General features: G+C 41.3%; 1 protein-coding gene across 2 annotated transcripts in view; it reads left to right on the top strand.

The window, feature by feature from the left end:
• Positions 1 to 20,425, top strand: part of cerk (ceramide kinase) — a 43,129-nt gene that overhangs the window by 11,317 nt on the left and 11,387 nt on the right. Inside the window, exons 2-10 of one of the 2 annotated variants that reach the window (XM_080491714.1) lie at positions 3,811 to 3,972; positions 5,358 to 5,480; positions 8,527 to 8,652; positions 9,261 to 9,327; positions 10,676 to 10,821; positions 16,706 to 16,780; positions 16,951 to 17,103; positions 18,219 to 18,324; positions 18,846 to 18,922. In XM_080491714.1, the coding sequence (XP_080347840.1) occupies positions 3,811 to 3,972; positions 5,358 to 5,480; positions 8,527 to 8,652; positions 9,261 to 9,327; positions 10,676 to 10,821; positions 16,706 to 16,780; positions 16,951 to 17,103; positions 18,219 to 18,324; positions 18,846 to 18,922 (1,035 nt within the window). The remainder of the gene's footprint in view (positions 1 to 3,810; positions 3,973 to 5,357; positions 5,481 to 8,526; positions 8,653 to 9,260; positions 9,328 to 10,675; positions 10,822 to 16,705; positions 16,781 to 16,950; positions 17,104 to 18,218; positions 18,325 to 18,845; positions 18,923 to 20,425) is intronic. The other variant, XM_080491715.1, reaches the window with a different exon arrangement.

The raw sequence follows: 20,425 nt of genomic DNA, 5'->3' as shown, positions 1-20,425 counted from the left end.
TGGAGTGATGTAGTAAATGAGATGACATGTCACCTTCTCAGTTACTGACAACTCGACTAAATGAGTCAAATATGTGAAACCCCCGAGCCGAGAAGCCATATCAATGAACTTGTAGCCCAAAACTCAAATCTGTGACGTTAGTCTTGTATTATTAATATGTGCATATTTTCGTCCTCAACTGAAACATACAGAGTGCATGGTTTTCATCTGTTTGAAGTCACGGTTTTGAAAATACTCTACGGTGTGGGATGTCTTCATTAATTTCAGGAAGATGTAACTACAGGTAAGAATATGGAGTTTACAAAAGAGACGGTTAAAAAAACAAAGCTTCACACTATGTGATCTACACATGTATACTACTTGTGTTCTGAGAACAGGCGATAAAATCACTTTGGATCCAGTATTTTAGCAGGGAGTCACTCAACAAGGAAGACTTGGGCAGTGTCAGCTTGTGATTTGCAAGAGGGGGAAGGCAGGGTTTGAGCTGAACTGCTCTAGTTTGTGTTGAAACCTCATCATATTTCACCGATCTATTACATTATACCCGGTGGCAAAAGGCCAGAAGCACAAAAATCAAGGAAAAAGTGACTAAAAGCAGCATTCAACTCAACAAGATATTGCACGTTTAATGAAGAAAGTGCAGCGTGAATTAAAACTGCATACGACGAATCAGATGTCACTTTAAAGTCGGCCCTCATTTGACCCTCGAAGTCAGGGGAAATATCAGTAATTCGTTATATTTTTTAATTCAGCCCTAACATACAGTTTGGCAGAGCGCCATGTGCCATATTTCAAATGCTTAAAATGAAACTCCTCATTCTTTTTCTCCCCCCACCCCCCATACCCCCTCCGAAATAAAGCCATTACCCACAGGACCATAACTCTTCTTCCTATTTGTCAAAGTGTGAATATCGATGGCCATAAAGTTATTCATGCCCGCATGGCGTATCATCTTTATTTGAGAAAGAAATGAAATCCTATTCCCTCAGACTCCCAGGAGAGAAATAATATGTCATGCCTCCCTCCCATCCATTTCACCATATCAGCTGAATAAATTTGTAGGAGAGACTCGAATGCCTGTATGTGATGCAGTTGAAGAGGTCAGTTAAACTCATTGCAAGTAATATTGTCCTTTCCGAGCACAAAAGTGCAGTTTTGGATTTGTTCTCCGAGCGTCCATCCACTTTGATTGAAAGCTCAGCGTCTGTGAATTTAAATAGAAATGGTTCAAGAGGCGAGATCGAGAGGCCCGGAGTCGAATATTTAGGCGTCGCCTTCCCCGGCGCGGAGTTTTTTTTCGAATTATTCTATTGCTTTTGTTTTTATTTACCCTGGTCACTGTTTCACATAAAGACCGGCGAGAGTCACGGGTCTGGGTGCCCATCACGTCAGTGCGAGGGTGTTCAAACGACTGTGTCTAACTGCGTGGATGAATGCCTCCACAGGCATAGATAAACCACAAAAACATTGATTTATTTATTTATTTATTTTTTCTTACACAACCAAGTGGTGGTACACTTCAGGAGAACAAAGCATCTTATTACTTCTTCGGTATGTTGGTGACACTGACATCAAAAAAATCTTAATAACAAATCGCAATTAAAGTGTTTTCTTCAGCCTTGTGAAAGATATCTAAATAGGCCCCATTGAAAACTGCTTGAGCAAAGTTTGAATAGTCCTCCATTTAATTCAAACGTATTGATATGTATTTGATCAAATACACATTTTGAGGTATATTGAGAAGATTTACTTTGAAATATTGCGTGTATTCTAATCACACATCTGACATGACTTTTAACCACACCTGCTATCAATGAACATGTTAACTGACTAGTGGCTATCAGCAGGGTGTCATTCAATTCAATTCAACTTTATTCATAAAGCACTTTTTACAGAGAGAAACTAGTAGGTGTGAACATTTTTGCAGCTCACACCACGATCAGACCGTCTCTGTACGAGTTGATACTTTCGCCTCCTGGTCTTCCGCAGCATGATTGTCCAATCACTGGCAGGATTCAAGAGTGTGTCACATATTGGGAACATGAGCTTGTCAATCCTGTCAAAAACACACTGGAATATTGAAGAACTGCCAGATATTGAAAGTTGAAGTTATCTTGGAAAAAAAAAAAAAATCCAGTAAGAAGAGTGTTACAACACAGGATAATGTGGTTGTTTTTTTTTCCAGCACTGTGTTTCCATTCAGTACAGAAAAATTACCACCTGTTATATTCTTACATATAGTCAACCCGCCCCTACTTGACACTGCCGGAGGAACCGGGCCACACCGCGCTGAGAAAGCTTGACAGCCATTATGAAAAAACCAAAAAAAACCTCAGCGTCGTACTGAATTCATTTTGAACCGGCGGGCTGAATTTTGCTCCCGTGGGAAAGACGAACAAGAGGATGCGTTTCCTTCCCAAACACTCTCCTGGGATACGACCACATTATTCTCATTGACTTTGCTCTTTGTCAAGTGAATGCTTGTCGGCCACTGTAATACAAGCTGCCTTTACAAGGACGAGAACAAAGCTTATTAAGAGTGAGATGGGAAACTTCAGCTCACTGTTTTACTCTGATATTATCACAACTGACCTGATTAAGAAACATTTACGTATCTACAGATCTTAACTAAAATAGCATACAAACTCAGTTTAAATCTTGTGACGTGAACACATTGCAATGAGTCTAATGAGTGAGAGTAGCAGTGATGGATCAGCACCATCTAACACTGATGTTAGGACATCGTCCCGCAACACTGCTGCCATACTATTAAAGAAAATATGGATTTCATGAGTCGTTTTATCTTTGTCTTTATCTGTGCAGAATAATTTATTTTTGGGGTGTTTCCACTTCAAAGTAACTCATAACCATTATAATACACCGAGGACCGTTTGGTAATTCAGTATCCAGTAGAATTTGAAAGTTTTCTGGACCATTGCGATTCAATTGCATCTTCACAGGATGTCTGCTTTGCATCAACCCTTTATGTGGCATGTGACTATATTTTGTATTTGTGCTAATTTCTTCAATTGTTCCCCTCCGAACTAACCACTGAATGCACAGTACATAAAGTAGTTATAATAATCATCCTATAGAATGAGAATGGTGACATTAACTTGATGGATTTAGTAGTTTTTCACGATCAATTCTGAATGCGATTGTATTTATTAGTACTTTCATGAGCTGAAACAGCATCTTTACTAATTAAAAAAAATAATTTTTCTTAAACAGAAATCCTTTCGCATGATCAATAATCATTGACATTAATTTTATGAGGCCTTTAAAGACTGCCTGGCTCTGTTTCACGGCTAAAGATTCACTTCAGAGGAGCATTTCTAAATTAGAACGGTATAACCTCTTTGCGAAAGAAAAAAAAAAATGTGTAGAGTTTCAGTTTATCATAATGCTGCAAGTCAGAATAAAATAACTTCATAGTCCCATGCAACACTGGAAGAGCCGCGCACACAAATCATTGAAATAGCCAAAATACTGTGAAATACTATAAAGCATGTACAAATATGATGCTACCATGTAGAAAACTCAAGTTATGATTGTCACAGATGCCTAATGGGAGAGGAATTGTATGACAATCCTTTGTGAATGAATTTTTCGAGCCCTTCCTGCCACATTACATGGAGTGTTAGGATCAGTTATTAATATAAAGATTTATAATAGAATTTTCCATGAAGTCTTGTTGTTTCAGTTGAAATCGGACTTGTCTGACTTTGAACGTACTGACAAAAATAGGGCTCCGCTTTAGTCTTCGAGTAAGTCATTTGACCAAGTTCTGTATCTTTCCTCTCATCCCAGCTCACGGTCATACAGTGCAGATGTGTGAAATCGTGGCTGTTCGCATGACACGAGACGACGACGACGACGAAGGCGACGACCCCACTCAGCTCAGAAAGCAACGGAAAAAGCCAAAGCAGCGCACCCAGCAGCAGCAGCAGCAGCATCCCTATTCATTCACAGGTACAAATCCTACACTAGAGCCCACATGAAAACTGTTGAGTCAAAGAATACAGCCCAGCTTGTGAAACAAATGGTTGTTTTTAATTGTCCTGTCGTTTGTAACCCTAATGACGCCTTTCCAATTCGACAGTCCTTGATCGGACATTTTTGTTCTCTAGAAAAATGACTTTTCTTTCTGATGACTCATGCAGGTGGTAAATTGATAAATTTGCTCTTTTATAGTGACTTTTCTTTCCCTTCCAACAACAAAGTTTACCACTGACGCTTTGGTTTTACTAAAGTAGGCTAATGCCACATCATTTTGGGTCACTGTGCCAAAAGCCAGTGTTCAGCACCACCGATCACAAGCGACTAGAAATGAGCTGTAGACTGTGACAATCTCAGAAAGTGATGCATAAACCAGAGGATCCTCTGATGCTTTACCCGACTGGGTATGGCAGCACGCCAGTGACTTGATTTTGGAGCCATTAGATTATATCCAAACCAGATCGGATTTACATTATTCATCCCAGCCAAAATGTTAAAAAATGACCTCTCGAAATTGAGCTTTCACTGGCATGAAACCGCGTCCAGCCTGACGTGAGTGCATTCCCACAGTCTGGGGAAACTTGGCTTCAGAAGACGCGGCCCCATCACTTACATCCTGATTATGTAACTTATTAAAAGGATGAATTTTTGCTGCCACTCCCGAGTGTTTCTCCCACTGTAAGTACCATGTACTGAAAATGATTTAGACTGAGGAACTTGCCTGAAAAGTTAACTTTTCTATCAGATGAAGGGGTAAAAAAAAAAAAAAAAAATGCTTAGTTGGATAATTTGACTTGGAATTGCTTAGCGAGTGAATCTGCTGTCAAAGTGCTTAGCGAGTGATTTTTTTTTTTTTTTCCCGCTCCTTAATGTAAATATTTCAGTGATGTTCCGAGGAGGATATTAGTTGACTCCAGTCTGACTGTCAGCTGAGCCCTGTTTTACTTATCTGACTCCGTCTGCCTCTTTTTTTTTTTTTTCTCTCTCCCTTCTTTACTTTTACTCATTTATATATCTGACTGACCTGGGTGGTCGAGTTCGCTCTCAGGGATAAACCTGGTCGCACGAAACTCAGTCAGCAGGAAAAAGAATTAATGGGCAGAAAAGAGATGCTTTAAGAGCACACAGGCTGTGATGTGTTTAAGTGATTCCAATCTGTGAAGGCACTTCCAGATGACAGCTTGTACATAGCCACGCGTTATGAATGGAGGACGTTATCAGATGCCGATAAGGAATTCTCTCGTTTTGATGATGGCATCTCACTTGTGTAAACAGTCCTGGCTGTCTGAAAAGCTGTGCTCCGGTGCTTGGCGAGCGGTTTAAGAGCTCCTTTTTTTTTTTTTGCTTTTCTTTCCCAGTTTCCTACGTGAGGAGGACGAGGCAGCACCAGTGGCGGTGCAGCGACGTCACCTTCCACTGCACCAGCCAGGCGCTCTGCGAGCAGTGGGTCCGAGTCGCCAACGAGCAGCTGTCCTCACTCAGTACGTGGCTGCTATTGATTTTCCATAACTGCACTTTGAACCCAATCAGAATCGGCATATTGACTCTTGGAGGCAGGATTCTGGCCAAATGCATATTTGCACAGACAAATATGAAACAGACTAGGGCTGTCAATGTTAACACTTAAATGTGGATTAATCTGTCATGATTTAAAAATTTCAACTCAATCAGCACAACTGCAGAGGAGAATAAATGTACCTGTGCACAAGATTGGTCAATTTCTCGCAGCCCATTCATTGTCTATGTGAAGCGGTGCACGCTTGGTTGTGGGGCGGTGTGTTGTGGCCGTGTAGCGGCTCATTTGCATTAAGAAGTATCCAGCTGTAGTGGAACTAAAAACAATGACAGATTCAGCGATTCTCTCCTAAAATGTCATTAATGTGGATAAATGTTTGTTTTGATAAAGAAATTCTTCAGTTTACATGAACCATTAAAGAGGTTTAATAAACCGTGCGTATATACATTCCCTTCTTTCGCGAGTCTCTTTGTTCATGCAAAATGACAACGATTATTAGATTAAGAACTAATGATAATTAATCGTGATTAATCAAAATTAATCCACAACAGCCCTGTGATGGATCTTATTTAAAATGTTAATCGTTTGACAGCACCTGTTTAAACCAAATCAAGCATTCAGGATTGATGTTGAAAGGATGTTTGTCAAGCCAGCAGCACATTTGGAGAACCAATCAGACAAATGTTGTTTTTGTGCCTTTTTTCTTTTTTTGTTCCCTCATATTCAACAAATTGCGGCGCAGGCATTCAGGCTACAGTAGCTCTTCTGTTGGATCAGCCTTCAACCCCCCCTCATGCCTCAGTGAGACAGGACCTTTTGATTCCACCGATAGAAATGCACACCGGGAGTATCTCAGAGGAGCCACAATTTTGGATCTGCTCCGACCCGCTCTTCAAGGCCTCACAGCCTGATCCTTGTCAAACTCCCTCAAATCTTTCATCTTTTCTTATTCCTCCTGCTTCTGACACGTCAACTTTGAGGAAGAAATGTTCACTTGCTGCCAAGTACATCCCACCCACTAACAGCTGCCAAGGCATAATCAGTGTGATTGCCGCCACTTGTCAGTGGTCATAATGGGACGGCTGATCGGTGTTTGTTCAGCAAAGAGAAAACTGTAAAGTTCAGGTGTTTGGATTTCTAATGCAATTTAAGCGGTTGACAGCAGTTGTGCACGTGGGGGTTGATGGATCACCTCAGAGAGATACTAACATGCATGATAGGACAGAAAGCATTAGAGAGCCCAAGGAAGCCGTTGCATCAACTTCTCTGTTCAGACACGAGATCTACTCGACAGAAATAGTCCGATTTATGTTTGCGTACTTTGTCAACACAGACCAAACTTATGCATGCAACGGAAATAGGAAAAATGTGGAAATATAGAAAAAGGCTCAAGTCAGGTGAAAGAGTAAAAAAAGCAAAAGAAACTATTTGATTGACGGAGACTGATAAAGAGGGGAAAAAAGGTACTTTAGATGTCAAGATAACATTTCTTTTATTATCTTGTACTTAAGGATCTCACAGTAACTTGGCAATTAAGTACATATAACTACATCTAGAATTTAGTATATACATCTCGACCATATAAAAAAAGTAAAAAAAAAAAAAAATCAAAAATCAAAACTGCACTTAACGTCAATGCATTTGTTAAAGTGTCATTCAAGACGAGCTGTACTGCAGCAAAGAGCTTTCCGTCTCAAGGTGAAGCGTGCGCGACTGCTTCGAAAAAGTCAGTTCCTCACCTTCAACAGTGTATTATGCGCCCTGCCCTGGAGACAGCCCACGGGCAAACCTGCAGTCGGGGTGGTCTTCTGCATTCCTCTTACCGACAGACCCGAGGCAGAGACATAAAGAACAACACCGAACACAACAACAGCATCGTAAACTTAGAACTAGTGGATTGAAGTACAACTTTTTTTTTTTCCCGGCACGATTAAACATGAATAACATGGAGTAATAATATTACCTAGACGTGCTGTTAGGGACGTATGTCTGTAAAAAGATATGAAAATACTGACTAGAAATCCATCATTGAATCCTTATGAGATGTTGAGGTGTTAAATAAGACAGTTACAACATATCAAGCTTTATTACTCTTTTTTTATTAAAATACTGTTTAATACGATCTTACTAAAAACCATTCGCATAAGTTTTCAGTTGTTCTGCTGTGTGGTAAAAAATAAATAAATAAAAAAAATCACTTGTACTTCCCAACCTGGAGTCTGGACTCCCTCGAAGCGATGCCAGAGATCACAGGTTGGCTTAAGGTTTTCTTTGCTTTTTAAAAGTAGATTTACACATGTCAACGAAACTGCCCTGGCTTTTGTATTGCAGTGAGAGTGTCTATCAGGATTGGCTGATCAGAGATAGAAGAAGGGGGGTCGGCAGTCTTTGTTAGAGGCGATCTGATAAAGTTTGGGATCCACAATGGTATTACGAGTTCAAGGTGTGTGCCGTCAACAATTCAAGAAAGTTAATTATATTCATTTCAAACTGAAAGTCCTGACTGGTGTTACTCCCCTCTATTGTACACCTGTACATCACCCGGTGACAATCCATTTATGTAATCTAATGGAACTTTTGTCTTATTGCCAAACAATGCGTCGCGCTATATTTCTTTGAGCTCATTTAACATTTGATCCCGATCCATTCATTTTCTGCCGTTTGAGCAGCAGCTGCTGTATCTCGGGTTTTGTTGTGCAAAGCGCAGTCGTCCATGGCGGCAGTAAACAAGCCATTTAGCATTCTCCAATGCGGCGTTTCGTAGGTTTATCACCGAATGATGCAGTGCCCCCGAATCGCTTCACACTCCCCCCCATAGTCGGTAGACACGCCATTTATTTCGCGGCGCCGCGTGTTTTGGGAGCCCGTCACGTTGACTGAGCGTTCCGAGAAAGGTCTGCGGTTAATGAAAACTTCATCAAGCCGCTGTCACTTACACATTTGTAAAAAAGGTAAACACCGCGCATTTTTAATGAGTGTGCCATACCCCTCTCTCTCCCTCCATTTTGCAGCCAGCCGACCAAAGAGCCTTCTGGTCTACATCAATCCGTTCGGAGGGAAGCGGCGAGGGAAGCGTACCTTCGAGCAGAAGGTGGCTCCACTGTTTCGCCGCGCCGGCATCTCCGCCGATGTGATTGGTGGGTCCCTATCAGTGGCGTCCTTCAACATTTAAATAAAAAATGAGTCCCGATGGCCGGCGTATACATCTCCACTGCCAGCGTGGTCTCTCGCTGGGACTGAAGAGACTTGCAAGGATATGATTTGGCTTATAGTGCCATTAATCACGCCACCACCTTAATGGAAGCTGTGATAGTTGATAAGCTCGGCTATCCAAACACATCTATTATTCAATAAGTGTTTGCTACAGCTACACATAGTCTGGGATGGTCCATCACAGTGAATGCTATCCACTCAGGGCTTCCCACAGTCACTATGAATTGCAGTATTGTGTTTGTGTTATAAGCCCGGTAAACAGATTCCGTGTTGAAATATTGTTTTTAGGGGCTCAGGGCTCATTTCGCCGGCTAATTTAGAATAGCTGAATGAGGTTGTTCTCTGCCTACGCCTTTTCTCCACATTAATCTGCTCAAACCTGCAGTGCGTCCCTTGTCTTGGCTTTCAAAGAAATGCCTGTAATAACACGCTAGTTCTAGCAGCCATGCCGCAAAGAGCCGAGAGATTTCGTCTCCTCGTTTCTTTTTCACTCGGCTCGCACTAATGCCCGCCGTTTGATTTGTGTCCATAGTGACGGAGCGCGCCAATCACGCCAGGGACCACTTGAAAACGGACGCCAATCTCCACAAATATGACGGGTGAGTGCTTAAGCGAGACAGCGCTGCTTTTCAGCACAAGGTGTTCACCGTGACTCGGAGTGGACTCTTGTATGTTTACACTTTAATAAAGCCACTGGAAGACTTAGCCATGAGCTACATTTCACGCGGTTTTACTTGGCACTCATGTGAAGGCGTCTGAGATTCCTTATACACCGGGCTGTGCATTTCTCATGCTTCACAAGTAAATTGTCCTTAACCTTGATGGCATTTCTTCAAGAGTTGGTCGTCTACAGATGGCAAATCAGGCATCAAGTGCAGATTTCTCAGAGTAAATAGCTCTTCTGCACATGCACGAGCAGATGGACGATAACAACAACGGCAGCGTTTTCACTCGAAACATTGTCGTGTAACCAGGTCCTCAAAGTTTCTTGTCATGATGATGCCAGTTGCAAACACCAAACTGATACCACTTGGTACTCTGAGGAGCCGGAACATCAGTACCAGTCGAGAAAGTGGTTAAAAGCCACTTTTCACAATAGTGGTGGCAATAGAGAAAAATTTACCAAATTTAGTTGGGTTCATAACCTGACTATTAATTACTTATGAAAATTTCATTTTCCAGTGTTATACAATAATTTTACAATTCTGCAGGAGCTGTTGTCAGTAATTGCGGCTCAAATACTTCTTTGGAAAATGAAAAAGGCCTATAGTTTCTTTAAAAGGCACAAATTAATATTTATTTTTGATACACACAGTACTCAGAATGAAAATTAACACACTTACTTAAATTCAAATGGCCAGTGGTATCACACATGTAAACAATCTCTACATTTTCCATCGGGATTTGTTTGCAGCTCATACTGCTTGCCTGCACCGCCCCCATCGACTGTGCAATAAATTCATATTTACTAATAACTTCCTCAGACCATGGATGTGTTTCCAGGTGAAATTGTGCACGGTGTAGCTCAGGTCTGTGTGGAAAATGCAGCTGATGGATGAACAAAAAGGGCCTGTCATTTTCAGTTTCTATTCAGATATTCAGTCCACCGGTGCAGGGTTAGAGTCCATTATGCTTTTACTCTGCAGTTCACATAATTTATAGATCCATTTCTCCCAGGTTTGGATTTAGATTTAAGAAGCTGTAATGCCTGCTGGCACAGCATGATATCCGTATTTACTGAGGGGTTTCACAGTCGGACATGCTGCCCCGATGCATTATTGTCAAGGTTCTCTGGCTCTGAGGCTATGTTATTTCATGTTTATTCCAACAAATGTACCTATAACGCAACTCATTATGTGGAAACCACAGGCTACTTGTAAATCCGTGGACTACAGAAAACAGAAAATCCTGCATTGAACCCAGGGGTGATCTCGTTTGTCTGTGCAGGGTGGTGTGTGTCGGAGGGGACGGGATGTTCAGTGAGATCCTGCACGGGTTGGTGACCAGAGCTCAAACTGACCACGGCGTGGACCAAAACCGGCCCGACGCTGAACTGGTGCCATGTTCCCTCCGGATAGGAATCATTCCTGCAGGTGAGATTGAAAATTGTTTCCGAGTTTAACGGAACCATGTGAAGTACTGGAATTAGTGCACATTAATAGTGTTTAGGTGTTCGTTTAGCATTTTATATGCACGTTTACTTTAAATGCACATTTTCTGCACATTATCTAAAATAGCTTGAAAACATTATTTCTCAAAAATTCCCATATATTTGACAATATATTACAACTAAATTGAAATATTTTGTATTTTGTCTTCATTTGGGCTTAAAAGTCCTTCAACTCGTAAATACAGACTATTTAGATATTGCAGTATTTCCTGTGATTAAACATTTTTAGCCAAATATCGTGTTTACTTAGACTTTAATTAGATGTTTTAAAAACTTTTTGTCTACTTATTATGAATTACTAATTACAAATAGAGGCATATATTTAATTTTTTTTGCATCATGCATTTGCCTGCATTGCACTAAATGCAAATTACAACTTCCATTAGTAGATGTGTGGCGTTTGCTTCGATTTACCGGGTCTTTAGGCTTCAAAGCGTCTTTTCACGTCGACTGAAGTTTTTCAAACACACTCTTTTGGTGACTGCCGTTGTTCGGTCTCACGACTCACTCCAGTAACTCTGTTTTCTTTTCCATTCTGGCTCTTTACGAGCGCCATCAGACCGACAGCATGCGGTCCTGCTTAACATAATGAGGTTTGACACAAATGTTCTCATTTGGTCTTTTCTTTGACTCCCACACTACACAGATGCTCACCAAGTTTGTGAAAGTCGCTTAAATGTTCCACGTTCAACTAGTCTGAGTGAGTTGAACTCCGTTCTGGTGTAATCTCGGCCATCTTCGTGAAACCGGAATTCGTTTTGCAAAACTTCAAATGCACAGTATGTTGCATTTCGTTTGTGTTTGAGGAAAGTTTATTTTTTTTGCACGAAAACTGTTGTTGATATCAACAAATTGTCATTCATTGCCACTTATCGCATACCTTTATGAACATTATTACAACTCACACAAGATCTGAGACAACAAAACAATTAATATTTAAGTTACACACCCATCATGTGGATTGCTATTAGATAAAGTAGAATAAATGCCTTCTGGTGTCACTTTTTTTTTTTTTTTTAGACTTAAAGATCAAGACATATTTGCCTTTAAAGTCCCTTATTTAAAAGAAACTTAGACAAATTCGCTCTCCAGCAGAAACCTTTTAAAGCACAATGTAATGCTGGCCTGACATGTTATAATTTGCCTGAAGGACTCAAACTTTTTCTCCCGCTGAAAGTCGCTTTATTTTTTTATTTTTTGTTCACACTCTGCCTACTCGTGTCACATAATCCACAGCCGAGCTTGCCAAGTTCACACCAAGTCTGACAAATCTCCTGCGATTCCAACATAAATACATATATATAATGACAATATTAATGATTAAATATGTCAATGGACTACAGGCATGTACGTTAATGTGCAGTGCTCATGCGCCTGGCCAGCGCTGCATACGAGTCGGATGATGGATGTCAAGAGCGGTCGGCGTTTCAAAAGGCACAATGCATTAAATATTAGAATTGCCGGAGCTGTTCATGTAAATCATAATGGTGAACAAGTTTGACTGATCCCAGCGTGTCGAGTTACATAGAAGACTCTCTGTGACAGCAAAGCAGGGGATGCAAACCCGCAGGCCCGCTGAGGGTCAATCATTCCCCGCGCCACAAATGGAAACATGCTGGGTGACATTTTGAAATCACTGTAATTTCCATGCTGACGGAAATACGAGGCGTGAAGACCAATATGAAACAATCCTGCGCTCAGCTTGACGGCAATAGCAAAAACAGTTTAGTCGAGGGTCACAGAAAATGATTTTCAGATCTGTTTTGATGATGATATGTATGAATTAAAGTGTTTGCGAAGCCACTGGCTCAATGTAGACATCTCACTGAATGTCGCATCAGCTTTGTTTTGTTCAAACTGGGCTGTTTTGTTGTGGAAACCTGAAGCCTTGAATTACTGGAAATCCGCTAATATGAGCGCTTTGACTGACAAGAACTCAGTATGGCAGCAAAAAAAAAAACCTATCAGGTACAAGATAAAAGTCCAACAAGGGTTAAAAAAAACAAACAACAAACTGCTAAAACAGGAGAACAGATGGTGGGGAAGTAAACAACTGAAGCGATAAATACAAAAAATGAAATGAGAGTGAGAATAAAAGCAATCAAGTGCAACAAATGGACAGTGAGTCAGCTTCATATGAAAGAAAGTTTTTGGTCAGAACAGGTTTAAAACTTGATTCTATAGACCTTATTTCCTCAACCTCAAAGTCGAAAAGCCTCGTAGGGAAAAACCGCATCACCTTTAGATTGTAATGTCGACAGATACATTTTGCCCCAGATGAGGATCAAAGACTGCAAATTGGCTCAACGTGTCAGTAATGTAAAATCAGTGACTAAAAACAGGAGGAAAGCCAGGCTGTGACACGTGTTTAAAGTTCGATTCAAAGTGCTTTTGTTTGCTTTGATTTCGAACTAATCTTTTCTCGGGGAAGTTTCCATGTGCTCATTGATGCATATGAGCAATGGCTTTAATTAAAAAGGCTTTTTTAACAGTGGCAACATCCTCACTTTACCGTGCGTCGATTAATAATGCACCCGTCAGCCCTTATCTCCCTTGATTGCGAAACTGTGTTATTAAAGTGTCCAGTTATGTGACAAATAATGACAACAACAACAAAGAGAAAAGAAAGGCAGGCTGCTGCAGTTCTGCACACAAGGCAGGTACTTTTGTGTGCTGCCAAAGCCTTTGTAGTCAACTAAAGTGGTTCCCAACCTGGGGGGACCAGAACCCCCTTTAGAGGGACGTAAAGAGATTATAGGAAAAACCTGAGACAAGACTTTGTTGCACCTGGAAAGACAATTATATTAAGGCACCCTCAGAAATCCAGAGTAGGGCTGTCAAACATACAGCTCGTGAGTCAAGACACGCCCACCTCACGGTGGACTCTGGCCCCTTGAGATCACAAATAATATTCAATAATAGACACGGCTGCTTTGTGTTTATTTGCAAGTCTTAGAGTAGACGACCGAAAATAACAGCCAAGCGTCGAAGCGATACTGTGAGTGTGAATTTGTGAAAACTGCAAATTGCAACAATTAGAGGACATGGTTTTCATTTCAATGTATTTTGCAGCATCAAAAATAGTAAAGAATGTCTTTAAGTTGTTTTACTTCTTTAAAATGTCAAGCTTATTTGAGCTTTAGACTTTTTCAATTTGTTTAATGGAAATGGGTCATTTTTGAGTTTTTGTTTGAGAAACATTTTCCTTTTACAAGTCAATATTTCAAAAGCGATGTCTGTAAATTTAGTTTTCATGGTCAGCCACTAGGTGGTGCTGTAACAATGGGGAGTACACGGACATTTGTATGGACCGACGATAAAGTTGGATTGCTATTACAGGTGGCTCAACCATAAAACTACTCAGTCCCAGGAGAAACTGGAGGCGGACATTGTTGTTAGTGTCGATTTACTCACGCAAGTGCAGAAGAGCGATTCACTATGGTCGGGTGCACAGTAGTGGCGTTTTTGGGGAATCTGTCGCATGTGGTATCTGAAAGGACCGTGCCGGCCGGGATGTGACTTTTGAGCTCAACAATGAAACCACCAATGGGCCGGTAGCTGGCACCCCTGGAAATGGCTTGCAATCACAAAAAGGCCTTACATGTGGACAAGTCCTGCGTGACGTGGTTAAAAAGAAATCGCGGGGTTCATTTGTGTCTCGTCACCGGGCGATTAAGGCAATTCCTCGAGCGTTCCCGACACGCCGCTTTGAGCCATGATAGCTCAGAATTAAATCTCAGTTAAATCCAACTTGGTTTCAATAGGGTGTGCTGACACAATAATAATGATGTTGTTGATTAAAGCCTTGATGGCGTGGTTGAAACAGGCTCAAGGCTGCCGTTAGAAGACGCTGTCACATTTGCAGCTCAGACGGAAAAAGAACCCCCCCCCCCCCACCCCAAAATAAAGTCATCTTTTTGGGGCAGAAATAAAAAAAGCAGCCAACGTCCATTGTGGTCTCAGAGATAAAGATGATCAGGCTGCCAAAATGATCTTACTGCCGTGACAGTTTTGGGGGAAACGCAGATAAAAACTGGAGCTTCTCTGCAGAGGATTTTTTCCTTGTGACAGTTTACGCTCTCTCCTCTGAATGTACCAACGGGCTATTGTGGCGGAGCAACTTAAGGGGAATAAAACATTCAGCATCCGAGCGCTGAACATCAGTGTGCACCAGTTACATCCATTCAAAGTCACTTGGCTTTTTTTTTTTTTTTTTTTTTTTTCCAAACCGAGCAGCTTCAGAGGAGTCAAATGGCATATGTCACCATTTCTACGCTCGGCAAAATAGCAGGCGGCTCAAAGGGCTGTCAGGAGCAATTGGAAAATGTTCGGATGCGATTATGAAGCTGGGAGGAGAGGAAGCAAGAGCCAGATAAGTGATATTCATAGAAAGAGAGTTAAAGCGAGAGAGAGAGAGAGAGAGAGAGAGAGATAGAGGGAGAGAGGGAGAGAGCGAGAGCTCATCTTCATACTCATCTGTGTCCGCCGCTGAATGACAGGCCCGATCTCCTCTGTCACGCTCCCGTGAGTCGGCTCAAAACATCACTAGTTAGATTTCTCTCTCTCTCTCTCACTTTCTCAATCTCATTCTCGCTCTCTCTCTCGCTCTCTCTCGTTCTGTCTTTTATCAGTGGCAGTAGGTCCACATTACCACTTGAAGATCATCAAAGTGGGGCAGATAGGACTGAAATTACGCCATGTGGCACAGAAAAGAGAGATGGAGCCCTGTTACCTCTTAAGTTGAAATATTTTATGTCAAACTCAACATTTCGCGCAAGGGGGCGGGGGTGGCGAGGCCTCTTATCCTTCATTTGTTGGCTGAGGGGAGCTGATGAGCGCCGGGAGCTATCCGATTAGTTAACTTTATGTCTCCTTGTTTCCGCCTAATAAAATCACTCAGCTAAATTCTCCTTACTCAGTCGCGACTCCGAGAGTCGTCTAAAACTCCGCTCGACCGCCAGTCTGAGCTGTTCACGCCCGATTAACGTCTTCGTCACCCGCCGACAGAGTACGGGTTGGAGATGCGTCGTCTTCAAATAAGTGAAGTTACTTTATACGTTCATCATCATCTTTATACGGGCCTTTTTCTTTGTTATTTTATGTAAGCACATTGTCAGAACAGTTGCAGAATATTCATAAAACCTTAACAGATATTTTATACAATACAATAGCACCGCCTCCTACGCTGCAGAGCATCGGGTTAAAATGTAACTCATCACTTAAGTGTGTCGGGAGATCCGAACTAATCAGATAACCATGTTACATAACACTGATAACCTGCTTTTGGCCAATTTTATGACCGTCGTGTGTAATTGCTTGTCTTACTGTAACCATCGTGATAAAAATCATTACATCATTACTTTAAATCTACTTGAGTGTAGGTTTATGAAGGAGTATCTTATCTTATCCTACGAAGGCAGCAGGTTGGAGTGCTGATCGATGTGACTTGTAACACCGTTATCCTTCTTGGACATTGAATCAGACTCATATCGGAGGAACTTTACACCAGGAGTGTCAAACACACTTCAGTTCAGGGGATTCCATGCAATTTCATCTGGAGTGGGCTGGACCAGTGAAATAGTGCCATAATAACACCACAATGACAAAAAAAAATCTTCACAGTTTAAATTAAAAGGGTTGAGTATACCTGATGAAAACATCTACATTTTGGCAAAAACCAAGCAATCACTGCATGAAGCCAATTCTAATTGAACCTTCTGGTGTAAAAATTTGGTTGCGTTTTTTTTTTTGTTTTTTTTTTCATTGATTTGGAGGTGAACGTTGACCTTTGTGTTTTCCTCCAACAGGGTCCACTGATTGTATCTGTTTTGCCACTTCGGGAACCAATGACCCGATTACTTCTGCTTTACACATCATTGTGGGTGAGTGTTGGTCACTATCTGACAAAACTGGACATATGTTTTATTCAAGTGTAATCACCGTTTGCTTCCAGGACTAAACAACCTTTGCTCAGTCATTACAACAGTGACCATGACGACCTGTGATGAAATATTAATTTTCTTTTATGACTGTACCTGCCATCTCTGTACAGGTGATTCTCAGCCAATGGACGTTTGTTCAGTCCACCACAACAACGTCTTCCTTAAATACTCCGTCTCGTTGCTTGGCTACGGCTTTTATGGGGACGTACTCGCAGACAGTGAGCGGAAGAGGTGGCTCGGTCCTGCCAGATATGACCTATCAGGTAGGAGGACATCAGTTTGTACTCTTCCAGCCAAGCTTACCAACATATTTGAACCTTTTTTATTCTTTTCCCCCTTAACAGTTAGCTCAATGTCCTTTAAGGTTACTGACCCGACACCGGTGTGTTTTAATGGAAGATAACTCGTAGTTTATCCCTGAGTTTGCTGGTTCTCGTCTGGGTCCAGACTTTGGAGGATTAAAAGCATAAATCGTCACACCCAGCCCCAGGCTTGTGGATTTAGTGCAGGCTTTTCTGTTGGTCTCACGAGGCTCACTAGTACCTGCAAGATTTCTCTTTCCAATGGGGCCACGCATAAATACCCATATAGCACTTTAAAACAAAACGTACGTTGCAAGATATGAAATCAGGCGAAATTAAACTGGGGCCAACTGAGCAGTGGAAAACCATCCAGGGCAACAATATTTGACGGTTTATCAAAGCGCGTGCTTAACATCCGTAAACCTCAAAAGTTAAACATTCCTGAATCCGTACATATTTAATCTATATGTAAAGAGAATCTCTGGTAAATTATTAGATTTGATGGTCATCTGGTCCAAATATTGTATAGTGTAGACCAAAGGTCACAAGTTTGAACAGTTTCCTAAAAATTTAAAATTAGTTGTACAAATTTACAGGAAAAGCAGCTGATGTTAGGCCGTCAACGGGCTAAATGATTGTTGCATCACTGTAAAGCGGTTCGTTTTTTTTCCATCTTGTAGTTTGATAGCAGATCTGTTCTGGAAAAGTATGCAAACTTCTTTTACCTCCAATAACACATCTTAAAAAAAATTATTTTATTCCTGTAAGAAATAGCTTTTTATCCAAAGAATTAAGATATGAAAAAAAATGAGTTTCCAATTGACCAAGAATTTGTTCTACGCTTGAATATATTTATTTGCAGCAGGTTCTGCTACAAAAGCTCAAAATTGGCTACATGCATTGTTGATAAAAAAAAAAAAAAAAGGCGCTCCTGGGTGGCGTGGTCCATTTAATTATGCAGATTTTTCCTTCAAACAATTTTCCCTTTGAACCGGCTCATTGTAGTTGAATGAATCACAACAAATCCAACTCATTGGTCGTGGGGCTTGTGGCTCACCCTGTGCTTTTGTTTGCAGGAGTGAAAACCTTTTTGAGCCACAACCACTACGAAGGCACCGTCTCGTTCCTCCCCGCCGAGGACAACATGGGGAACCCGAGGGACAAGCTCCAGTGCCGATCTGGGTAAATACGGCGTGTGCAGCCTCCCTGCACTGTTTCACAATGTCCTAACTTATCGGATGTACTTCGGTAGTAGCGGCGCACCTGTCAGAGCTTAAATCGGATAGTTTATGCTGTCATGACGCCAATCTAATTTATTGTGAACTGAAAGCCCATTTATTCTTTTCCAAAGCAGCTCTCGACTAAGTGCTTGGGTTTTGTTTTTTGTTTTTGTTTTATATGCTGGATGCGGACATTGTTTGCATCTGTTATGAGCACTGAAAACCATTATTCTGTAAAAAATGACTACTTAGTTTACCATAAAACGTGACGGCACAAAACAGCCTTTCTCAGCTCGAGACTTCTCCGAGCATTTCCAATAAAAACCGCTAATGTTTGAATAACTAAACGCAAATGCAGATCTGCTCAGGAAGGACTCAATTTATTCCAATCTAATGAATCTGTTGTGCTCGTTTCGAGTCTTGAATGTCACAGTAGCGCTGATGTTTTAATGATCGTAAAACAACGTCATGCCGATGTTTCAGGTGCCGCGTCTGTCAGCACAAGCAATCAAAGGACAAGCTCGGGGAGATGCCAGAGGAGAAGGAAACGTCTGCTAAAGGTACCAGTTGGGCTTTGTTGCTCGATATGTGCCGACTTAATCGCACAGAAAGGGTTTTTCTCATTCCTGCGCCTCGTTATCTGCCTGTTTGTCGAGTTTGAAACCATCGCAAGACTTCTGAGATGTCTGAAAAATGCCTATTGTTTAAAAGATTTGCCTTTTGAGAGTAGAATACCCCCCCAAAAAAATAGAAGGAAATGAGACAATCCCACACAGTCTGTCTTTTTCCTTGAAGTTTCACATAAAAGTGGGGAAATTTGCATTTTTCTCTTTTTGTGAGTATGTGTGTGTGTGTATGTGTGGGTAGATTAAGTACCTGAGGTGGACTGTGTAAATAACGGCATCATCTTCTCCTTTCTCTGATTTCACTCGATCTCCATTATTTGTTGGGGTTGTTTTCCTCCCGCAGCATGGCAAAAACTCTTGATGAGATTCTTGATGAGTTATTGACGGGAAAATATGAACTGATTTTTAGTGGCACCGCACAACTCTAACCGCCACGTCCCGCCGGAGCCCTTTTTGCCTATCGATCTCCCAAATCTCCAGCATCCATCGCTGCGTCCGCTTGATGAGATTACGTGTGTGTGTGTGTGTGTGTGTGGGGGGGGGGGGGACAATGAAGTCCTGCTCGGCCTCCAGTAGGACGGCGCCACCTCCCACTGTCTCACACTGATGTCGATTTAGCCCTTTAACATCACGCTGACACAGCAACACAAGCCTCTGGAAGTGGATGAAATATCCTTAGACTTCTGGATACCAAAATACTGGATTCCGCTATGTAAATACTGTATATGGTATTAGGCATTATGTTTAGGGTAAGGTAAGGGTGTCCAAACTTCATGTCCCACCGAGGACCTCATCCAAACAGTGAATATTTATGTCACTCACCTGCTGTCCTGCATTTCTTCAGTTCTGCAAATGTTCTTTCGCTTACCCTTGTTCCCTCGGCTAATTTAAATAAATTCTTATGATTAAAACTTAAATGTACATAAGAGTCCAGATTTATTTGTAGAATATATTCCAAGATATATTCAGAAAGGATTAAAAAAAAAAAAAACAGCCAGACAAAAATGACAAAAATTGCACGTGTACATTTGTATACACAAATATTTTGATGTGCACAGATTAAATCGGATTACACATAGAAACACCAAAATACACAAACCAAACTCGCCACAGGAAATCACAACTTCACTCTATCTGTATCGGCCCCATGAAATATAGTTTATATTTGCATTATTTTTTTTTTTTAAGTTTATTTAAATTAAATAGTATATTTTGATACCACACAGTGAATTTAGTGCATGTTTGTGCTTGTTCTGGTAATTCCGTGGGATTAGAAACTCGAAAGCCACTTGTGGGGTTTGAATTGTGTCGCTATTAAATAGTTATAGGGTTAACTTTACAGCGAAGTTAAGGTGATGTTAAAGGGAGTAGGAAGGTGCGGGTAGTGATCATGATGTATGACAGTGAAGGGGCCCCAACAGAAATAGAGCCACGCCT

Source organism: Lipophrys pholis, assembly GCF_963383615.2.
Source record: "Lipophrys pholis genome assembly, chromosome: 22".
Taxonomy (NCBI): Eukaryota; Metazoa; Chordata; class Actinopteri; order Blenniiformes; family Blenniidae; genus Lipophrys; species Lipophrys pholis.
This window is presented reverse-complemented; position numbering and strand designations above follow the sequence as displayed.